General features: G+C 43.6%; 2 protein-coding genes across 4 annotated transcripts in view; both read left to right on the top strand.

The window, feature by feature from the left end:
• Positions 1-10220, top strand: part of OSBPL2 (oxysterol binding protein like 2) — a 33708-nt gene extending 23488 nt beyond the window's left edge. For both annotated transcript variants that reach the window (XM_053958866.1, XM_053958864.1), the window contains 7 exons: positions 884-991; positions 1929-2018; positions 2654-2774; positions 4610-4738; positions 5468-5591; positions 6243-6333; positions 7517-10220. In XM_053958866.1, the coding sequence (XP_053814841.1) occupies positions 884-991; positions 1929-2018; positions 2654-2774; positions 4610-4738; positions 5468-5591; positions 6243-6333; positions 7517-7619 (766 nt within the window). In that variant the 3' untranslated portion in view covers positions 7620-10220. The remainder of the gene's footprint in view (positions 1-883; positions 992-1928; positions 2019-2653; positions 2775-4609; positions 4739-5467; positions 5592-6242; positions 6334-7516) is intronic.
• A 952-nt stretch (positions 10221-11172) lies between these two features.
• Positions 11173-18039, top strand: ADRM1 (ADRM1 26S proteasome ubiquitin receptor). 2 transcript variants are annotated; one of them, XM_053958868.1, is made up of 10 exons: positions 11173-11275; positions 11980-12190; positions 12438-12554; positions 12634-12757; positions 13180-13266; positions 15367-15448; positions 15678-15907; positions 16230-16387; positions 17061-17163; positions 17816-18039. In XM_053958868.1, the coding sequence occupies exons 2-10, from the start codon at positions 11981-11983 to the stop codon at positions 17920-17922; spliced, it is 1218 nt and encodes a 405-aa protein (XP_053814843.1). In that variant the 5' UTR covers positions 11173-11275; position 11980; the 3' UTR covers positions 17923-18039. The 2 variants fall into 2 exon arrangements, with proteins under 2 accessions (XP_053814843.1, XP_053814842.1); XM_053958867.1 differs by lacking the exon at positions 11173-11275 and adding an exon at positions 11703-11900.
• Positions 18040-18103: the final 64 nt, after the last annotated feature.

Below are 18103 nucleotides of genomic sequence, written 5' to 3'. Positions count from 1 at the left end.
TTCTAAGATGGATTGATTGCCTACCAAGTAACTTCAGTATTTCCCTTACCAGCATGGAACGATGAGTGTGAATAGATGGCTTTGAGTCTGCTGGTGACAGTAGGAATCCCGTTGTTTAACTTTTTGATCATTTATGTAATAATGTCTTTTAAGGATTTAGAAGTTGTAAACTCACCTTTAAAGCTTTTCACAAAACAATAAACCAAAGATAAAACCAAGTGGAAAATCAATTCTAGGATCTTTCTTTCTTCTCAGTAAATCTTTGGGGAAAGGATGGAATTGAGTTGTGAACTGAATTTTAAAATGTCACGTTTGTGGAGCTTGCAATAGTGCTGTTGTGTCCCAGTGGTGTTAAACAACCAAATAAAAAGAAGCAAAAGCCACTCACACTCCCAAAAATTACCTTCAGTGGCACTGGAACAGGCCTCAAATACTGATAAGAAAACTTGTGGCATGTTTTGTGGAATCCACTTATGCAATTTACTGCTGCTGCAGCAATTGAATAGAAGACACTGTTAGGCATTAGTTTGTTAGTCTGGTTCTCCTGCAAATACTATGTTTTGTCACTTAAAACTTCAAAAATGCTAATGAAAAAGATGAATTCCTGGACTGCTCTTTATGTTGTAATCCAAAGCACAGCAACTCTAAAACTCATGTGAGAAGGGAGAAGAGTAAGGGCAATATCACTTCATTAACTTGCACTAATGCTTGGATACAACACATTGTTGGCTTGTAAAGAAAAGTCTGTTTCCCTTCTGTTGTGAAGCTGAGTGCTGGCTGTTCAGAGGAGTGCTAAATATTTTGCCTTGCCATGAACAGAATTGAAAACAGGCTTCCATCTTAAGCTCAAGAAAATGATTTCTTTCTCTTATTTCCTTGGCAGGCACAATGAAGCTTACACATGGACAAATCCAACCTGTTGTGTACATAATGTAATTATTGGTAAACTGTGGTTAGAACAGTATGGAGTGGTAGAAATTGTAAATCACAGGTAATGTTGATCATGAACCCAGGGGCTGTAGGGATTCTTGTGGTCATTTGTGTTACAGAGCAGATTTTGATTTTTGTCAGACACATAGGAAGCTTTGTTTTGTAGCTCCAAAGTCTTGTGGGGGTTGTTTTGTCTTTTTGTGCCATTGTTTTTTCTTCTCCTGACAAATGCAAACTCTCCCTAGGCCTGGGATTACTATCATAATATTATTAGTGAAAAGGCACAAAGACAAATGGCCTATGGAGAGCAAAGGTTTTACATTTGTGAGTTACCCATCCAAATTCAGCACCATTGCCAGAGAGCAGAAATTAAATTTAACTCCATTAAGTGAAGTTAATTCCATTAAATGGAATAATTGTCAGAGGCAGGTTGGACCTCCATGGTGTTGATTGTGATTTGTCACTTTTTTTTAGTTTAGATAATGGACAATGTCTTAAGGGCATAGCACAGAAAAATGACTGCATTGTTGGGAAATGTGAACTTAGAGAGCATCAACTGCTCTGACAACTGCCTGTATCAAAGCTTTTTACTTACATAAAATAAAATACCTTCTAAATGAGGAGGGAAAGAATTTTGTGAGAAGCATTACTTCTGCACACATTGCTCTGTCAGTAAATGAGAGCTTCAATCCAACAAGCTGCTGTTTGATACTTCTCACAGCATCAAATCTGTAATCCTGTCTTCTGTACTTGCATGAAATTTGTTAGTTTTGTGGAATTTTGAAATTTGTGTGCCATTTTTAATGTCCTGGTCAGATAATAAACCATAGTTAAAACAAAATAATTTTATTTATTTGTTTCTTTATTTACGTATTTATTTGTTTAGAAATAACTGCTAGCTAACTGTAACTATATTTAAAAAGCTAAATAAGGTAAGATAAATTTTCTGATATATTTAGGGGCTTGCTTCTCTAAGCATGTACTTATTTCCTCCACAGTACTGGAGATAAATGTGTCCTTAATTTTAAACCGTGTGGACTGTTTGGGAAAGAGCTTCACAGAGTAGAGGGATACATCCAGGACAAGCAGTAAGTGAGAAAAGCCTCTTGGTCTCTCTGTTTTTAACACTGGGGCATTTCTTTTGCTGGCATAGTGACCACAATGATATGACTTTAAAGTTGCTAGCAATGTGGTTTGTAACCCATTTTTTGTTCTCTGTGTCAGTATTAAACCCCCTGATTTCCAGGATGATAATTTTTAAGCATTATTAGAAAAGCTCTCCAGATTTTGGAAATGAAGGGAAAATGCAGAGTAGTTGCAACTGATTTACTATTGTACAGTCATAATTCCAGTCTTCAGTTTAAAATAATGAGAAAGTGGTTGCTAAAAGTTTTTAATTAACCCAGACCTGTTTTGTGACTCTGAGTCTCTGTATTAAAATTGGCTTTGATGTACCCACATTCATTTAACAGTGGCAAAAGCATGTGACTGTGATGAGGATCTGTTCTGGAGGGCTGGAATGAGCTGAAACCTTTTCTTTGCCTATCAAACATCTGTGTTTTCTAAGAATCACCCATTCTGTGATTCTGTGAAATCTGCAAATAGCAATATAACATGCAGCGAAGCAGGAAGCTGAGTATTTAATGTAGATCAGAATCTGCAAGGCTTGGCTTAGCAGGCTCAGTCAGAAGGAAAAGTTCAGTGTCCTTTGCTTTCTCTGCAGCAGGAAGAAGCTGTGTGTGATCTATGGCAAGTGGACAGAATGTTTGTGGTGCACTGATCCCACCACGTATGAGACCTACAGAAAGAGCGAGAAGAGAGGCGGTGAGCCGAAGAAGAAGTCGGTAAGGTGAAGGATTCCTTAGGGAGAAAAGATTCTGAAATGTCAGAAATGAAATAAAAATTATTTAGGTGAATGGAGGACAAAAGCTGTCATTTGGTAGGGGTTGGACAGGGCAGTGAGAAGGCATTTGGCACTTTGAGCTGTGCTGTAGTGTGAGCTGCTAGCATGGAAGGGAGCTCATAGGAATGGTGTCTGCTGGAGACTGGTCAAAGAGAAATCATCAAATATCAACCCCCAGGCTGATGTTGTCCAGTCCTTGAATGAAGAAAGTGGCTCTACTGCCAACTCCAGCAGTAAAAATAGTAGGATTTGGGCAGTAAAAACAATAACAGCTTTGTTTAAGTCAGATATGCTTTTTGGTGATGCAGATTTTCAGAACTTAGGATGTAGAAGGTCTTTACAAAAAAGAGGTCTGGAAACATACAGGGTTTTTACTTCATATGTAAGCAGTGTCAGGTAGGTTGCTGCCAAGATCTCAGTGTCACATGGAAAATGGGATATATTGTATGGTGCAGCAGAGAACTTTGGGTTTCCTTATATCAACAGTTACTCACTGAAAATGAAAAGTTAAACAGAAGCTAATTATTCTTGATGTTAAGAGGCTCAAACTTTAAAAGTATTCACATCAGAAGAATCTAGAGTAACAACAGGCCTTGCTTTTGACTCTGGATTCCATCATGCTACAGGCTTATATTTTGACTCTTTTTAAAAAAATAATAAGGTTCTGTTCATCTTAAGAAAATCAACTCTTTCTTTCCTTCCTTCCTTCCTGTTGAGACTATTTTTAGATGGGGAACTAACAGTAAACCAGATGTTGACATGGAAAGTAGCCTAGAACTGTCTTTTAAAATAATGAATACTCAAACCAAATGATTGAAATTAGACTCTTAACCATATGGAGCTGTTTTCTAGTGTATAAAACAGGCTCTGTTTAACTTAGTAGGGTATTTTTGATTGAAACAAATGAGCCATATCAAAGAGGGCAGAAAGAAAATAGAAAGGGGGTGGGAGTGAGGAAAACTGTTACTGTCACTCCAGGATATTATTGCCTAAACTTCCCTTCTGGTTGTTGTGGTTTTAAATGGGTTCTCATGGTGAAATCCTATGAAATTCCACAATGCTGCTGTCTGTGTCCTGCAGCAGATTGTCTCAGATTCTGAGAGCAGCCTCCTGAACCATTGGAGTTTTACATGTGCAGCACAGCAGTGCAGTGGTAACAAAGGAACTTTGAAGGAAAGTCACTGTATTCATAAACTTAAGGACACAGTCTGCACAGTGAGAAAACTGGCAGTGATAATTGTGATTGGAGTCAGGATCAGACTGAAACGAGGGCCTGTCTTTTTTTAACCACACATCCGAATGTTTTGCAAATGGTGAAGCAATATCCAAAAACAGGTGTGCCCTATTTATGACTTAAGAGCTAACTTGGGAACTGGCTTAAATTTCAGTCTTGGCTCATTTGCACCTCTAGAAATAATGGTCATGTGAAGTTAAATTAAGCTATGGCATAGGATACAAAGGAAGCTGGAGAAAGCACTTCTGAAAGACATTCACTTACTATTATTGCTGTTACTGATTTTTTTTTTAAACAGATATTCAAGTTTTATTTAAATGTTGTGAGACTATTCAGGGATATCAGGAGCAAGACATGATAAAAATAAGAGGGACTGTATACAGGGTGAGGAAAAGCAAACAGAAGGGGTGAGGCAGAAGTACAGGCAGAACAGGTGTTCAGTATCTCAAATGTGAACAGATTCTTCACCAGTAACTGCAGAATCTGAGATGAAACCATCCAATGTTTCTTTGTTCCTCTGCCAAATGTTATCTCTGTTTCAGAGTGAAGAAGATATTAAATCTGAAAATGATGAGGCTGATGATATGCCAGAGATTCAAGACACAGTGCAGTTCATACCAGGCAGTAAATTGCTTTGGAGAATAAACTGTAGGCCACCAAACTCATCACAGGTAACTGTTTCAATCTGCCCATGCTTTGCTCTTGCTGGTGAATTATCAAGGGGAACATGAGTAATGGTCCAGGGAACCTTGTTGTAGTGTCACTCCTTGGCATAGGACCAGGCTCTGGCAGTTCTTGCTGCACTGAAATTATACTCCAGCAAGCTGTGCTTCGGTCCTGTGCTGGAAGCAGCCCTGCTGTGCCTGAGCTGGCACAGGGAATGCATGCTCTGAGTGCACCTGGGAATCTGGGGACTTAGGTTAACCTGTCTGGGAGATCTTTGCACTGAGAGTGGCTGAAATACGGATACACATTCCCTTCTGCTGGCCCTGCTGTTCTAGGACAAGCTGCCACAGGGTGCAGTAACTGGGCAGCAGGATATTAATTTCCATAGTTTCAACAAGACTTTTTGGTCTTCTAGGTGTGGGTGGTTTTGTTTTGCTTTTTTCTAAAAATCATGATGTTAAATATCAATATCATAGGAAATCTGTCTTAATCCTCATAAGCAAAGACTGCTTAGAAAATGAAAGCTGTGATTTCTACCCCCATCTGCCTTTTCTTGTTCCTCCCCTCCAACAAAACATCCAGCTGGTGTTGTATGATAACCTTGCCTTCAGGGCAGCCAGTGGGGGTTTGACTCAGCAATTTCTCTTGTAAGTTTTGTTGTATCCATTCATTGTAAGGGACCCAGCACTGCTTTGCTGGAATAACTTGTGTGTTCTTTTCAATTTGCTCTTCAGATGTACAATTTCACCAGTTTTGCTGTGAGCCTCAATGAGCTGGAGAAGGGCATGGAGGCAATACTGGCTCCCACGGACTGCCGGCTACGTCCGGATATCAGGAACATGGAGAATGGGAACATGGGTATGTGCTTGCTCCAGGAAATACTTGCACACGAGTAAGTTTTGGGAGGACTGGCTGCAGGGAGGTCAATGCAGAAAACAGCTTTCAGTTTCTCATTCCCACAGCAGCCTTAACTCTTTTTTATCCTGTGCACCGAACATGCTTTTGAACAGTGTATAATGTCTATTTTCTCCCAGAAGAACCTGGTAGAGCAGATGCATCCCAGGTGGATCCCAGGGCTGCTATCCTGTGTTGTGATGTGTTTGTGTGTTTGTTAGCTTGGGAGGAGCTGCAGATGTGCTCCACTTGCTCTGGAGTTTGTCTGGAGAGACACGTGGTGAGCAGACGTGCTCTGCTGCTCTGGTGTTTGTCAGAGGAAACACACGGCCAAATAGTGAAAAAAATCACTCTCTCTGTTACACCTAATCAGAGTTCTTCCCTGCTGTCTCAGTGCAGTGTTTCTGAGAGATAAAACACCAACATTTCAGTTTCAACTCTCTGTTTGTAGCAGCAACTTCTCTGAAATAAATTTTAGGTTTTTGTTGCTAAAGACTGTGTACAGCTTTCTCTTACTTAAATGAATTCTATTTCATTTCTCTGGTCTTTCCTGTGTTTTCTGCATGTTTGTTTCTTTTTTGCTAAATTACCAATTTCTCTTGAAACATTGGCTAGATGTGGCAAGCAAAGAGAAGGAGAGACTAGAAGAGAAACAAAGAGCTGCTCGCAAGGAGCGCGCAAAAGACGAGGTGGAGTGGCACACACGGTAAGGGGCAAGGAAGGAGGAATTTGTTTAAGCTTGGAATAGTTGGGTACACTGCTTGAATGGTTTTTATTTAGGACAGCACGTGTCTGATTGCTTCCATGACAGCACAATTTGTAGTGTCACTTAAAGCACTGCTGGGTCAACAATTAAATATGTAGCTGGAAGCCAAAATCACTGATAAGTCTGTCCTGGAAAAAATATCTAACAATGAATGCTGAAACCTGTCATTAACTACTGTGGTAATGCTGGATTTTTTTTTTTTTTAACGTAGAGAGGTCATGTTTTTGTTCGAATGAATGTTAAAATGTGAACTGTCATCTCTCCTTTAACCAATCCTGTCCAGCTTTTGGTAGCTGAGCAGGACATTGTGGCCCTCTAGGGCCTTTTATTTTCACACTCTTTGGATTTCTTGGCTTGGATACTTCAGAAATTGCTTTTTTGTCTGCGTATTCAAGTGAATTCTGAGTCACAGAGTGCATCAGGGAGTGATGTGTGATTTGGCTGCTGCTCCCACAAGGTGCTTTTCACAGCTGCCAGTGCTGTGCAGTCAAGTGTGTGCTCATGGCCACTTGCTGCAGTTGCTTCCTTCAAAGGCAAGAACTTTGGGATGCTCCATGATTTTCTGAAATTCAGAAGAGAAAGCATTATTTTCCCAAAGCCTGGAGGAGTAGCTACAGATTAATTCCAGTTAATGCCTTGAAAAATCTCTTCCAGAGACTATAAAATTGGTTTCGGTTAATGTGGTTTAAAAGTCAGCAGCTGTTGATGTTCTGTGCAGGGCACAGCTCCATAGAACAGAAACTGTTTCCCCTTGGGAGAAGTTTCCAAAAATGATTGTGTAACAGATTTGGCATTCTTTTAAAGTAAAAATTAATATATATAATCTAGAGTGTCAATGTTATTTTTACTTGGAATAGGACAGCAATTTAAAAATCCATTTCATACTCCTTGACTTTAAGCTAAAATAAAAGGTACTTTACAAAGTGATGATAATTGTGTAGGAAGTTCAATGATTTTCATGTTCAGAATATTTCCTAAGAATTTTTTGTTTCATAAGAAATACCAGTGTATTTTTAGAATGTTTTGTGAAAGAAGCAACACTGGGTTTTTATTCCCTGTTACTAAGTATTCATTCTGTTTGCTTTTTTTCTTTTATTGTTTCTCTCCTTTTTTTGTTTTACAGATGGTTTCATCAAGGCACTAACCCATACACTGGGACTCCAGATTGGCTGTACTCAGGTGGCTATTTTGATAGAAATTTCTCAGACTGTCCAGACATATACTGAAATTCCAGAAGCAATTACTCATCTCATCCGGACATCTAGTTACTAGATTTCATTCCAAGCCAGTTACTCTGGTTTTGTTGATAGCAAACCCCAGCTTTTCAAAGTAAATTTTAACAGAAATTCTATCAGTCAACAATCAATGATTTAATTCTCACTAACGCTGGATTGCCAAATATTTAAATACTGTTGTGCTCATTCCGTAAAGCTGCACCTGAAATCATCAGGTTTTCACTAATTTTCAGAGGGACCTTTGGTTCTCCATTTCCTCCCCTAGTTTCTCTGGCAGGAGGATATGCTGTATCTGTAGAGCATATAACATCCTTGAAAACTACGTAACTTAAATAAAATAGAGATAATATCCTTGATACTTAGTACAATAGAGAAGAAGCTGAAGTTTTTGGCACTCGGAGCAGGGATGAAAAGCCAACATGGTACCAACAGGATCAAACCCAGTCCTGTCACACTCTCCATACTGTATGTAGCACTCTCTGGGGACGGGAGCTCCTGGCCCCACTCTCAACAATTCCATAACTGAGAGACTTGGGACACAAAACCCAGCCCGAGCCTCTGGCACTGTAGTTGTCTGTTACAGAGTCTTCACAACTTTGGGACACTGTGAGCATTAAACTGTATACCTGTGATAAATCCCATAGAGCATACGTTAGGAGAAGGGAAGGGCACACCCAAAATGTGCTTTTCCTGAGGTCAAATGCTGTTCTTACATAGGAGAGGCTTTGGAAGCAATAGCAGGAATGTCGAGGTGGTTCCAATGTACAATATATTGCTTGCTACCACTTGGAGGCTTAAAACTTCTGCACTACCTTTGGCAGCTTTGGCACTGTGTATGCTTCTAGACTAAACTTTCCTTTGGAAGCACTTCCGTGTGTGTATCCACGCAGGTTCATGTTTGGGGGAAGTTTTGGTTTGCATGTTTCTCATTATTAGGTCACGTCTGTTTTGTATGTTGTGAAAAAGCAGAATCAATTTAAAGCTTTGGCAGAGTTATACCTATTACAAGTTTCCTGTGAGCACGTGATGTCAAAAAATGGGATTTTTTGGGTTTTTTTTTTTTTTTTTTGTTCCATATCCATCAAAGCCATATAATACTGGAAATAATCAATTACTGAAGTGATGCATTAATTTTCTTTCAAATAGTATACTTCAGGGGCCAGGATGTAGAGAGAGCCTTGAAAAATTAGGTCCAGTAATTAAAACTAATGTTAATGTTGCTGCTTCTTTTATGAAAGTTTTTAACAGAGTAACCAGTGAAAATGGAGAGTGGCTGTGCTGCTGTGAAGTTTACAGTAATTTAGAAATTGTTGGTGTTAAGTGCCAGCAACATGAAGAGTTTAAGAAAGAACTGGTCTGATTTGTGTCCAGAACATCTGTGATTCCATCCAGAAAGCAGATTTTTGAAGTGTTTCAGTCAGAGGACTAAAAAGCAAAAGCAAATTAACGTGTTCATAGAGAAATTCTTCCAGCAAATCATGTGTACAACAATTGGATTACATTTGGGGGAAATTTAGTTGTCTTCATTGGAAAAATAAGAGAAGCTGTAAAACTTCAAGGCAGTAAGGAAGGGCACAATCTGAATCTTGTTCATGGCAACTTGATTCTGTTGCCAAAATTTGTAATTTGTGTTGATGGAAGTCCTCAGAACTTGAGCTGGACTTAATGGCACAGTAGGGTTGTGTTTGCTCCTAGTATGGGCACAGACACTTGTGAAAAGACACTGCTGATCCGTGTGGAACAGTATAAGAATAGTTTTGATAAAAACCTGAGCTTTAACGACAGCATCAGGCACTGTTAACTCCTTTCCAGACTTGTTGTATGTGCCATAGGAAATTTTTTCTTAGGTGAGGATTGAAATGAATCACATATTAGACCAGTGGGAGTTTAAAATTTACTTCAACTACATAGTATGTTCGATGCTGGAGTGATGTTTTTAAAACAATGCATATAAATAGAAATTGCCTGAATGGAAAAAAACTGTACAGATGTTCTGTTTCTGAGAGGAGGTGTACAGGTTAGCATCCCTTTTGTCTAAGCCAGGATTTAAATTCAAAGACCTAAAGCCTTGTGATTATGTGAAAGCATGAAACAATTGTACCAATGTGTTTAATCCAAACTTCAGTATAGAATCTTCATGGGATATAAAAAGAAACTGGGAACATTTCCATTGTAAGAACACTTTAGTTATATCTTCACCCCTGTCTCCCGTTCCTTTAGTCTGAAGTTTTCAGTAAAATTTCAGATTAGTTCCAAACCCATTCTAATTTATTGTTGTTCATTGGTAACACTTCCAGCATTGCTGAACCTTTCCCTGTGCTGCCAACACGGCTCTGCTTGGCCAGCCCTGGCATTCCTAATGCTCTCAAAGTCCAAAAGTTTTTATTTTCGATGCAGATCTCGCCTCACTAGTTTACGTGTCAAAACATTAATAACTTTGCACCTTTTGAAAGAATGTCACTTTTATAACTTGATTAAACACTGTATATAAGATAACTGTGTTAGTATATGTTAATACAGCTACATAGAGAAACCAGCTAGAAAGAAATTATAATAAATACTTAATAAATAAATACCCTTTGGGCCTCTGGATGGTGGCAGAGATTTTTGTGAGATCCATACAGAGCAGCTGGTGGGGGGCCAGGAGGACTCTGGCTTTGCTCAGCCAGCTCTGGGGCTGTACCTCGATTTCATTGTGATGGTCACTGGACAAAGATGATTTAAATGGGAGGTGTCCAGCCGTGGTGGACTCTGTTCCTCAGCACCTTGGCCCTGCACTCCGTGGTGTGATGGGTGCAGCGCAGCGAGGGCCGTGCGGTGCCGGTGCTGCTGGATCCGAACCCGGGAATTGGCAGCGGGAAGAGCCTCGGGAGCGCTCCCAGCACTGACCTCGGTGTGATGATGGAGAGGCCAGGGAGAGCTGGAGTTGGGGAGAGAGTGGACATCTGGTAAAAAATGTTACCAATGGGAAAGTTAAAATGGTAGTTGCTGTACAGCATTTGTATCTTGGAGGTGACATCCTGCTGTAAATGGGGAGCAGATTTTCACACATCCAGCATTTATAGGATTCTTGGCACCGGGATTAACAAGGACAGGAACCATCTATCCTAGAAGAGACCTAATGAGAACTATTTATTCTCGTTTAATAATTTAAAACAACTTCCCAGTAATTTTTTTGCCCAAAACACCTTTTAAAAAGCAAACCAAAGACTCTTCACCCAGCACTGCTGTTGGGATCACACCTGTGTAGGCCCTTTGCAAACACTGCGATTTGGGTCAGGGAAACAATACTGAAACACTCTGAGGCAATCCGGGCTTTAGCCATTCGTGGAAGGATTTATTTTTTGTAACCATTCCCTGCCTGTGACGCTAATAAAGGTGATGTTGGAGACGCGCTGGCCCTGGGCCGTGCTCGGCTGAGGGATGGGATGGGAGCGAGGGGCTCATGAGGGCCCGGAGGGGTGAGGGGAGCGCCGCCATGTTCCGTGACACAGCAGGGGCGCCTCGCCCCGCCCCTTTTGATTGACAGCCGCGCCAGCCAATAGCGCGGAGCCGCGGCGGCGCGCGCCCCGCGCGGGGCGGGGTTCCGGCGCGCGGGGCAGGAAGAGCTGAGGCGGCGGCGGCGGAGGAGGAGGAGGAGGCTGAAGGTACCGCTCGGGACCCGCCACGGCACCCCCGGGACCGCGCGCCCAAAGGCGGCCGGGCTGGGGGTCTCCTGCCGGGGGAATCCGCGGGAAAGGCAGCACGACGGTCTCGGGGGGCCCGGCAGAAGATCGCGGCCTCTGGGCGGGCGGGGGGTGCCCGGGCCGGGCCGCGACCCCCCCACCCTGTCCGGGCTCGGTTCCGACTGTTGGCCCAGCGGCGGGGCCGGGGCCGGCCGGGCCGTGAGCGCAGCGCGATCCCGGAACAGCCGCGCAGGGCCGGCCGGGCCCGGTATCGCCGCCAGGCCCGCGGGTCGGTCAGTGCGGGGGGGGGGCGGGGGGTCAGCGTGGGGGTCAGTGGAGCACGGGGCAGCCTCTGGGGCTCTGCGGGGTGCTGCAACCGCAGTCTGAAGATACAGCGGGGCTTCCTGCTTTGAACCATGGCTCGAGCTGAAGAAGGAAGCGCCGGGGGCCGGTGGCTTCATTTTCAAGTGCCTCAGCACACAGGCTGCCCTTTATTAGTGGGGGGCTGTAGAGCCTCCTGTCCCCATCCAGGATTCTGCTTTAGCTCAGTTGACTCGCCCTGGAATTCTGCAGGCAGCGGGACAGATTGCTTTTGTGAAGCCACCTGGTAAAGGTTGAAATTTGATACTGGGAAGAGAGGCTATGGGAAGGTTTCTCATCACACCTGCTGCTCTCTCTCTTTCCAGGATGTCTTCGGGTGCGTTATTTCCAAGCCTGGTGCCAGGCTCTCGTGGCTCCTCGAGCAAATACCTAGTGGAATTTCGGGCAGGGAAGATGTCCCTGAAAGGCAGCACTGTAACTCCAGACAAGAGAAAAGGCCTCGTTTACATCCAGCAAACCGATGATTCCCTCATTCACTTCTGCTGGAAGGACAGGACTTCGGGCAATGTGGAAGATGTGAGTATGAGCTGGTGTTTCAGTGCTGAGGTGTTATGTCATGTTCTGATCTGCTGGCACTGTGGAAAGAGCTCCTTCAGGACAAATTAGGGTGAGAATGCCACTGACAGACCTGCACTTCCACATGCTCTGTGCTCTGAGGAGCAGATGGAAGAAAGTTTGTGGAGGAGGGCAGAGGGATTTAGGAGGTGAAAAGGAATATTGATGTATTTTCTCAAACTTTTTTTTCTCCTGGTGCACTTTCCAGGATTTGATTATTTTTCCCGATGACTGTGAGTTCAAGAGAGTCCCACAGTGCACCACAGGCCGTGTGTATGTATTGAAGTTCAAGGCAGGATCAAAACGACTCTTCTTCTGGATGCAGGTTTGTGGGAAGCCAATGACAAAGGTCTTGGATCAAAATCCCCCCAGTATAACTCATACCAAGAGCAATTCTCTTGCAGGAGCCGAAGACAGACAAGGATGAGGAGCACTGCCGTAAGGTGAACGAGTATCTCAACAACCCCCCCATGCCAGGGGCATTGGGTGGGAATGCCAGCGGAGGCCACGAGCTCTCAGCACTAGGAGGTACAGTCCATCCTCTGCTCCTTCATATCAGAGACTTTTTTTGTTTTTAATTTATGTTTAGACTAAGCCCCTAGATTTCCCTAGGAAGAAATCCCTGATGGCTGTGGAGGGTGAGTTGGGGACAATGTTAATACCAGAAGCGTAAATGTGCTTTTAGCAGAATAAACTGTGCTGTTAAATAGGTGTAGGCTGAAAGTTAAGACTGCCAGGAGAAATCTCTTTGTTTCCAGTAGATTCTCTGGAGTCTTACCTCTTTATGAAACCAAGTTACATTTATCTTTTATGAAGATCATGAATCAGTAAACACTTGAAACTGTTTTTCCATACAGAATGTGATGCCAATTAATCTCCTGCTGTTTGAGCCGGAGTGCTGTGAAAAAACCATGTGAATATGTTGTGTTTCAGAATGTTTTTGTTTTTAGGTGAGGGTGGCTTGCAAAGCCTTCTTGGAAACATGAGCCATAACCAGCTCATGCAGCTGATCGGACCAACGGGCTTAGGAGGACTTGGTAAAATGCTTTAATATCTTTATGCCAAAATGGTATTTTCTCCTGCCAGGTTAAATCTTACCTGACAATGTTTTCAAGCAGTGCTATTGATCTCAGTAGCACTTCTTTCATGTGAGAAGGCAAGGCCCTGCCTCAGAGATGAGCTCAGGGACAGAAAAAGGGTACCAGATTCTACACAGCACTCATCTCAGGGCTTGATCTGCAAGGAACTGTGCTTCTGCTCCTTGCTGCACTGAATCTTCTTGCTTTTTTTTCCCTTGTTTTTTTCTACTTCACTTCTTCTTCCTAAATATTCACTGGAGCAGGGACTGAAAACCAGTGATTTGCTCCTGGTGAATGTGCTGTTTACCAAGCTGTGGAATTGCTTGTGTTGTTTCTGATTCAGTGAATATTTGTGTGCAAAGTAGAAAGAGTTCAAGAGGAAGGTCAGAGTGGTCCCACCCCATGGCACTCCCCATTCAGAGGGGCAAGGCTCAGGGCAGGGCTTTGTCTCCTGAGCAGCTCTGAGGAGAGCTGGAATCGGTGGTTTCTGAAGGGGCTGAGGGCTGTGGTGGAGTCCCTGCTGTGGTCTGTTCTCAATGCTATCCATGCTCCAGGAGCATTTTCTGGCAGGTCAGACCCTCGACTGTAAATAGGCAAAGGATCACAGCAGACAAAGGTTCTGTGCTTAAGCTCAGAAGTCCATTTTTGTGGATCTGGCTGGTGTCTATCTAGCTTCAGATGCAAGTCTCATATTGGTGGGACGTTCAGATGCAAATCTCATGTTAGTGTTGGAAAAATCTGGCCTTTTAGGATGTGTTTGGAAAAGATCTTCCTCTTGAAGCTTCACATAATCCTGAGGCTGTCCTCCTTTTTTCAACACTTTTCCTCAGCAATTCTTCTTTCCTTGCCTTTACATCCAGCCATAAGCCAGATTGACATGTAACAGAAAGAGAACCATCTGCTTGCTGCTGCAAACAGTGGTTGTGGTGAATCCCTGGGGATCCTTTCCCCTGGGAGTGTCATCTTCGTTACAGCTGGTTTGCATCTCTTGGGGCTCTGCAGAGCTCCAAAGGAGCTCTCTCGCTCCTGGGTCACTTTGACCATGAAATGGAGCAGAGCAGTGTGTGGTGAGCTTCACCTGCCGTGCGTACTGCTGGAGAAGCTCTGGGATAAGAGACAGGAAGTGCTGGTTCCATGGGATTGTTCCTGTACAAGGAGGGACTGGCAGGGGCTCACTCTGACCCACAGGGTCTGTAGCTGCAGTTGACCATGGGTTTGCTCACTGAATGCTGTTGTTCTGTCCTCTGTTCCCAGGTGCTCTTAAAGGTGGGTGAGAAATGCAGGTGCTTTGTGTGTATAATCAGGTGTGCAAGGAACTACTGATGGGAAATTGTGTGTTGGCTGATGTGGCTCAAAGGAGTTGTAGGGAAACGCTTGAGTCCCTGACAACTTCAGGAGGGCCAGCAGCCAGGCATTTTCCCAGCTGAGGTTCTTGACCCTGCCATAAGTCCTTGGTAGTTGGGAAGTGTGATGGAGGAGGCTGATTCTGGTTTCTTGGCATAAGGGTGTTGGTTTCCTGCTGGCTGCTCTCCTGAGAGCACTTGGTGTGTGGAGCTGTCCTTCCTTTGCCTGTGAAGTGTTGAAGAGCTTGGCTGATTCTGTTGCTGCATCTCTGCGTTAGGTTTGAAGCGGCAAACCCCTGGTCTGTGAGGAGAGAGGAGTGGTGGTGACTCAAAGATGCCTCCGGGATCTTCTGCCGAGGGCCTTGGTTTTAAAGTTTATAGAAAAGTTGGATTTTTGGTATAGCAGATAAGAGGAGAGGGCTGTGTTACAATGATGTACATATGGCACAAACTGGAGTAACTTCATCCTTGTGTACACCTAGAAATTGAGTAATTTCTGAGCTGTTCAGCTCTCTAATGGGGATTCAAGATCAGAAAAGAAGATCCTGTTAATTTGCAGAAGGGGATGGGAGGGTGGGTTGGGCTCTTTCACCCCCTCCTCTATTTTAGCAAATAAAACCTTTCAGTTACAAGAGCAGCCTCTCCAGAGAAGAGAGGTGCAGAAACCCTGAAGAAATAAATGTCTAAACCTGTTGTTCTTTTATGTTCACGGAAGGTGGGCTGGGTGCACTGACGGGACCTGGGCTGGCCAGTCTGCTTGGGAGTGGGGGACCTCCAACCAGCAGTTCATCATCAAGGTAGGAGGCCTTGTCTGCCCTGGGCCTGCAGGGCTCCTGCAATGGGAACTTGCCACTGCTGTGGGAGGAATCATGGCTTATTGAATGGGGAATAGGGTGGGAATCAAAGCTGCTTATTACCTCTCTAAAATGAGGTAGGAGTTTTTCCTACTGTAAGGGTTTGAAAAGACGCTTTTCAGAATACAAGAGGTTTTTGCAGGGAATTAATTACCCTAATTGTCTTGCCCAGCTCTCGCAGCCAGTCGGCTGCAGTGACTCCATCTTCCACGACTTCTTCCACCCGTGTAACGCCGGCCCCGTCCGTTCCTGCGGCTGCCTCGGTGACCAGTCCCAGCCCCGTTCCCAGTTCGGGTAATGGAACCAGCTCAGCCACAAGCCCAACCCAGCCCATTCAATTGAGTGACCTTCAGAACATTTTAGCTACTATGAATGTGCCATCTGGAGCAGGAGGACAGCAAGGTAACAGTGCTCTGACCAGGCAGCTGCTGGATCCAGGAGTCCTTTGGAGCTGTTTACTGTCCTGTCCTGTTCCACATTGGTTTGAAAGGTCTCTTAATTTTTTTGTTCCTGGTTTTTGGTGTGGTTTTTTTTTTTTTAATTTCAATACTGTTTTTGACTGCTTCAGGAGGCTTATTCTCACTCCAGAACTGAGAGGAAGAAAAGATGGTGGCAGTGTGATAATAATTTTAATACTCAGACCCTAACTAGGTCATTTGATTTACATAACAAAAACTTGGGGTTTTGGGCGTAGTCTAATGGCTAACATTTTGTTTTCTCCTAGTGGACCTGGCAGCTGTTCTGACTCCTGAGATCATGGCTCCCATCCTGGCCAACGCTGAAGTTCAGGAACGATTGATGCCTTACCTTCCCTCAGGGGAATCCCTGCCGCAGACTGCGGAAGAGATCCAGAACACCCTGACGTCTCCTCAGTTCCAGCAGGTAGATGCTGGCTCTGGGGGGAAGTGCACTTCTGCCCCCTTTCCCATCATCCTGATTCACCTTGCCCTGCTTTTCCAGGTTCCTGGCACTGTTCAGAGTGGGAAGTTGCTCAGTAGAAGTGGAGAGGAGGGACATGGTTTAACAGAGCATTAGTTCTTCCTGCAGTCACTCAAGGGCAGATGGGAATGGTTTTTACTTTTTCTTTTGGAGTTGGGCTTTACCTTTTTCTTGACTATAAATGTGCTCTGGCAAATGACAGGAGTAGTAGTAAATTCATTATTCCCTTTCACTAAATGGCTCATTAAAGGTAATTTCAAGTGACTGAAGGGAGGAGATGCTCATGGTTACTACATCCCCTGAAACATCAGTCCTTAATTGCAGGACTCTGTGTGTGATAAAAGTTGGTGTCTTACAGATGAATCTGAACTAGTAATTTACACTAATTGATTTAAATTTGTCCATTTGCAAAATTTCAGGAACTTAAATGACTGGTTTAGATTAAACTGTAGCAACTTCCATGTAAAAGGAAGTGAAGGACGTGTAATTGGTGATTATTTTATTGCTTATCTGTTCCTAAGCCCTGCCCTGACAGGACTGCTCTCCTCCTGGGGTTACTGCTGCAGGAATCTGATGCAAACTTTATTTTGATGCTGTTGACTCCAATCCTCCACAGGCTTTGAGCATGTTCAGTGCTGCCTTAGCTTCAGGACAGCTGGGCCCACTCATGAGCCAGTTTGGGCTACCTGCAGAGGCAGTAGATGCAGCAAATAAAGGCGGTGAGTGCTGGCGCTGGTGGGAGCAGGAGAAGAGGGGGTTGTTGGGGGTGTTGGCGCTGCACACGACCACTGAATGTGGGGTGTAAGAATCAGCTTCTCTCTAACTCTCCCTCTCTGAGAATTGTGAGTCTGCAAGGTTACTCTTGCACTGATGTTTACAAGGAAAAGGTGGGAGGGACAGGTGTTCCAGCAGACAGAGTGAGGTGTTATGTGCAGTGAGAGAATTTGGGGTTCTGTAGAGATGTGTTGCCTTTGTTTTCTTGCTTGAGGTGCAAAAGACTCTGGAGGTGTCACAGTCACCTTGTTCAGGGATGCCTTTCTTGTGGGAGCCTTTAATGATTAATCTGAAATTAGTGAACACAGTCAAGGCCAGCTCTTTTCCCATTAGGGAAAAGGCAATCCCTTTTCCCTAATGAGTTTTTAGCATCCCTCCTATTAATGAAAGAATTCTGGTCTTAGGATGCCCACGCACAATTAAAGTGCATAAAATGCTGTGTAGGAGAGATCTGGATGTGTGTTACTATTCAAAATTTTCCTCCCTGCTAATTCATACTATAGCAAATGTTTGCTTTCTAAGTAATGAAGCCTTAACCTTGTGTGGACAATGAGCTCCAGCCCAGGAAATGCAGTAACTCGTGTGTTTAACTTCTAGATGTAGAAGCCTTTGCCAAAGCCATGCAGAACAGTGTCAAGTCAGACCAAAAGGAAGGAGACTCTAAGGACAAGAAAGATGAAGAGGAAGATATGAGTTTAGATTAAGTTATTTGCTCTTCCTTACAGATATTCCTAGATACTAACTTAAGCAACTGCAGTAGGATTACTAACTTCATATTATGCTTATATAAATCTACAAATAAAGGAATTTTCTTTATCTGCCATACTGTTCCTTCCAATCTGTACAGATCCCTACAGTGCTGATTATCCCTCTTCCAGGTCATCA

This window comes from Vidua chalybeata, chromosome 17 (genome assembly GCF_026979565.1).
Source record: "Vidua chalybeata isolate OUT-0048 chromosome 17, bVidCha1 merged haplotype, whole genome shotgun sequence".
NCBI lineage: Eukaryota > Metazoa > Chordata > Aves > Passeriformes > Viduidae > Vidua > Vidua chalybeata.
This window is presented reverse-complemented; position numbering and strand designations above follow the sequence as displayed.

Bases quoted from the DNA above. Each gene is read 5' to 3' on its own strand.
- ADRM1 (XM_053958867.1), top strand. From the start codon at position 11,710: ATGGCTCGAGCTGAAGAAGGAAGCGCCGGGGGCCGGTGGCTTCATTTT. The intron at 11,901-11,979 runs GTAAAGGTTGAA...CTCTCTTTCCAG, and splicing joins TGCTTTTGTGAAGCCACCTG to GATGTCTTCGGGTGCGTTAT. The intron at 12,191-12,437 runs GTGAGTATGAGC...TGCACTTTCCAG, and splicing joins CTTCGGGCAATGTGGAAGAT to GATTTGATTATTTTTCCCGA.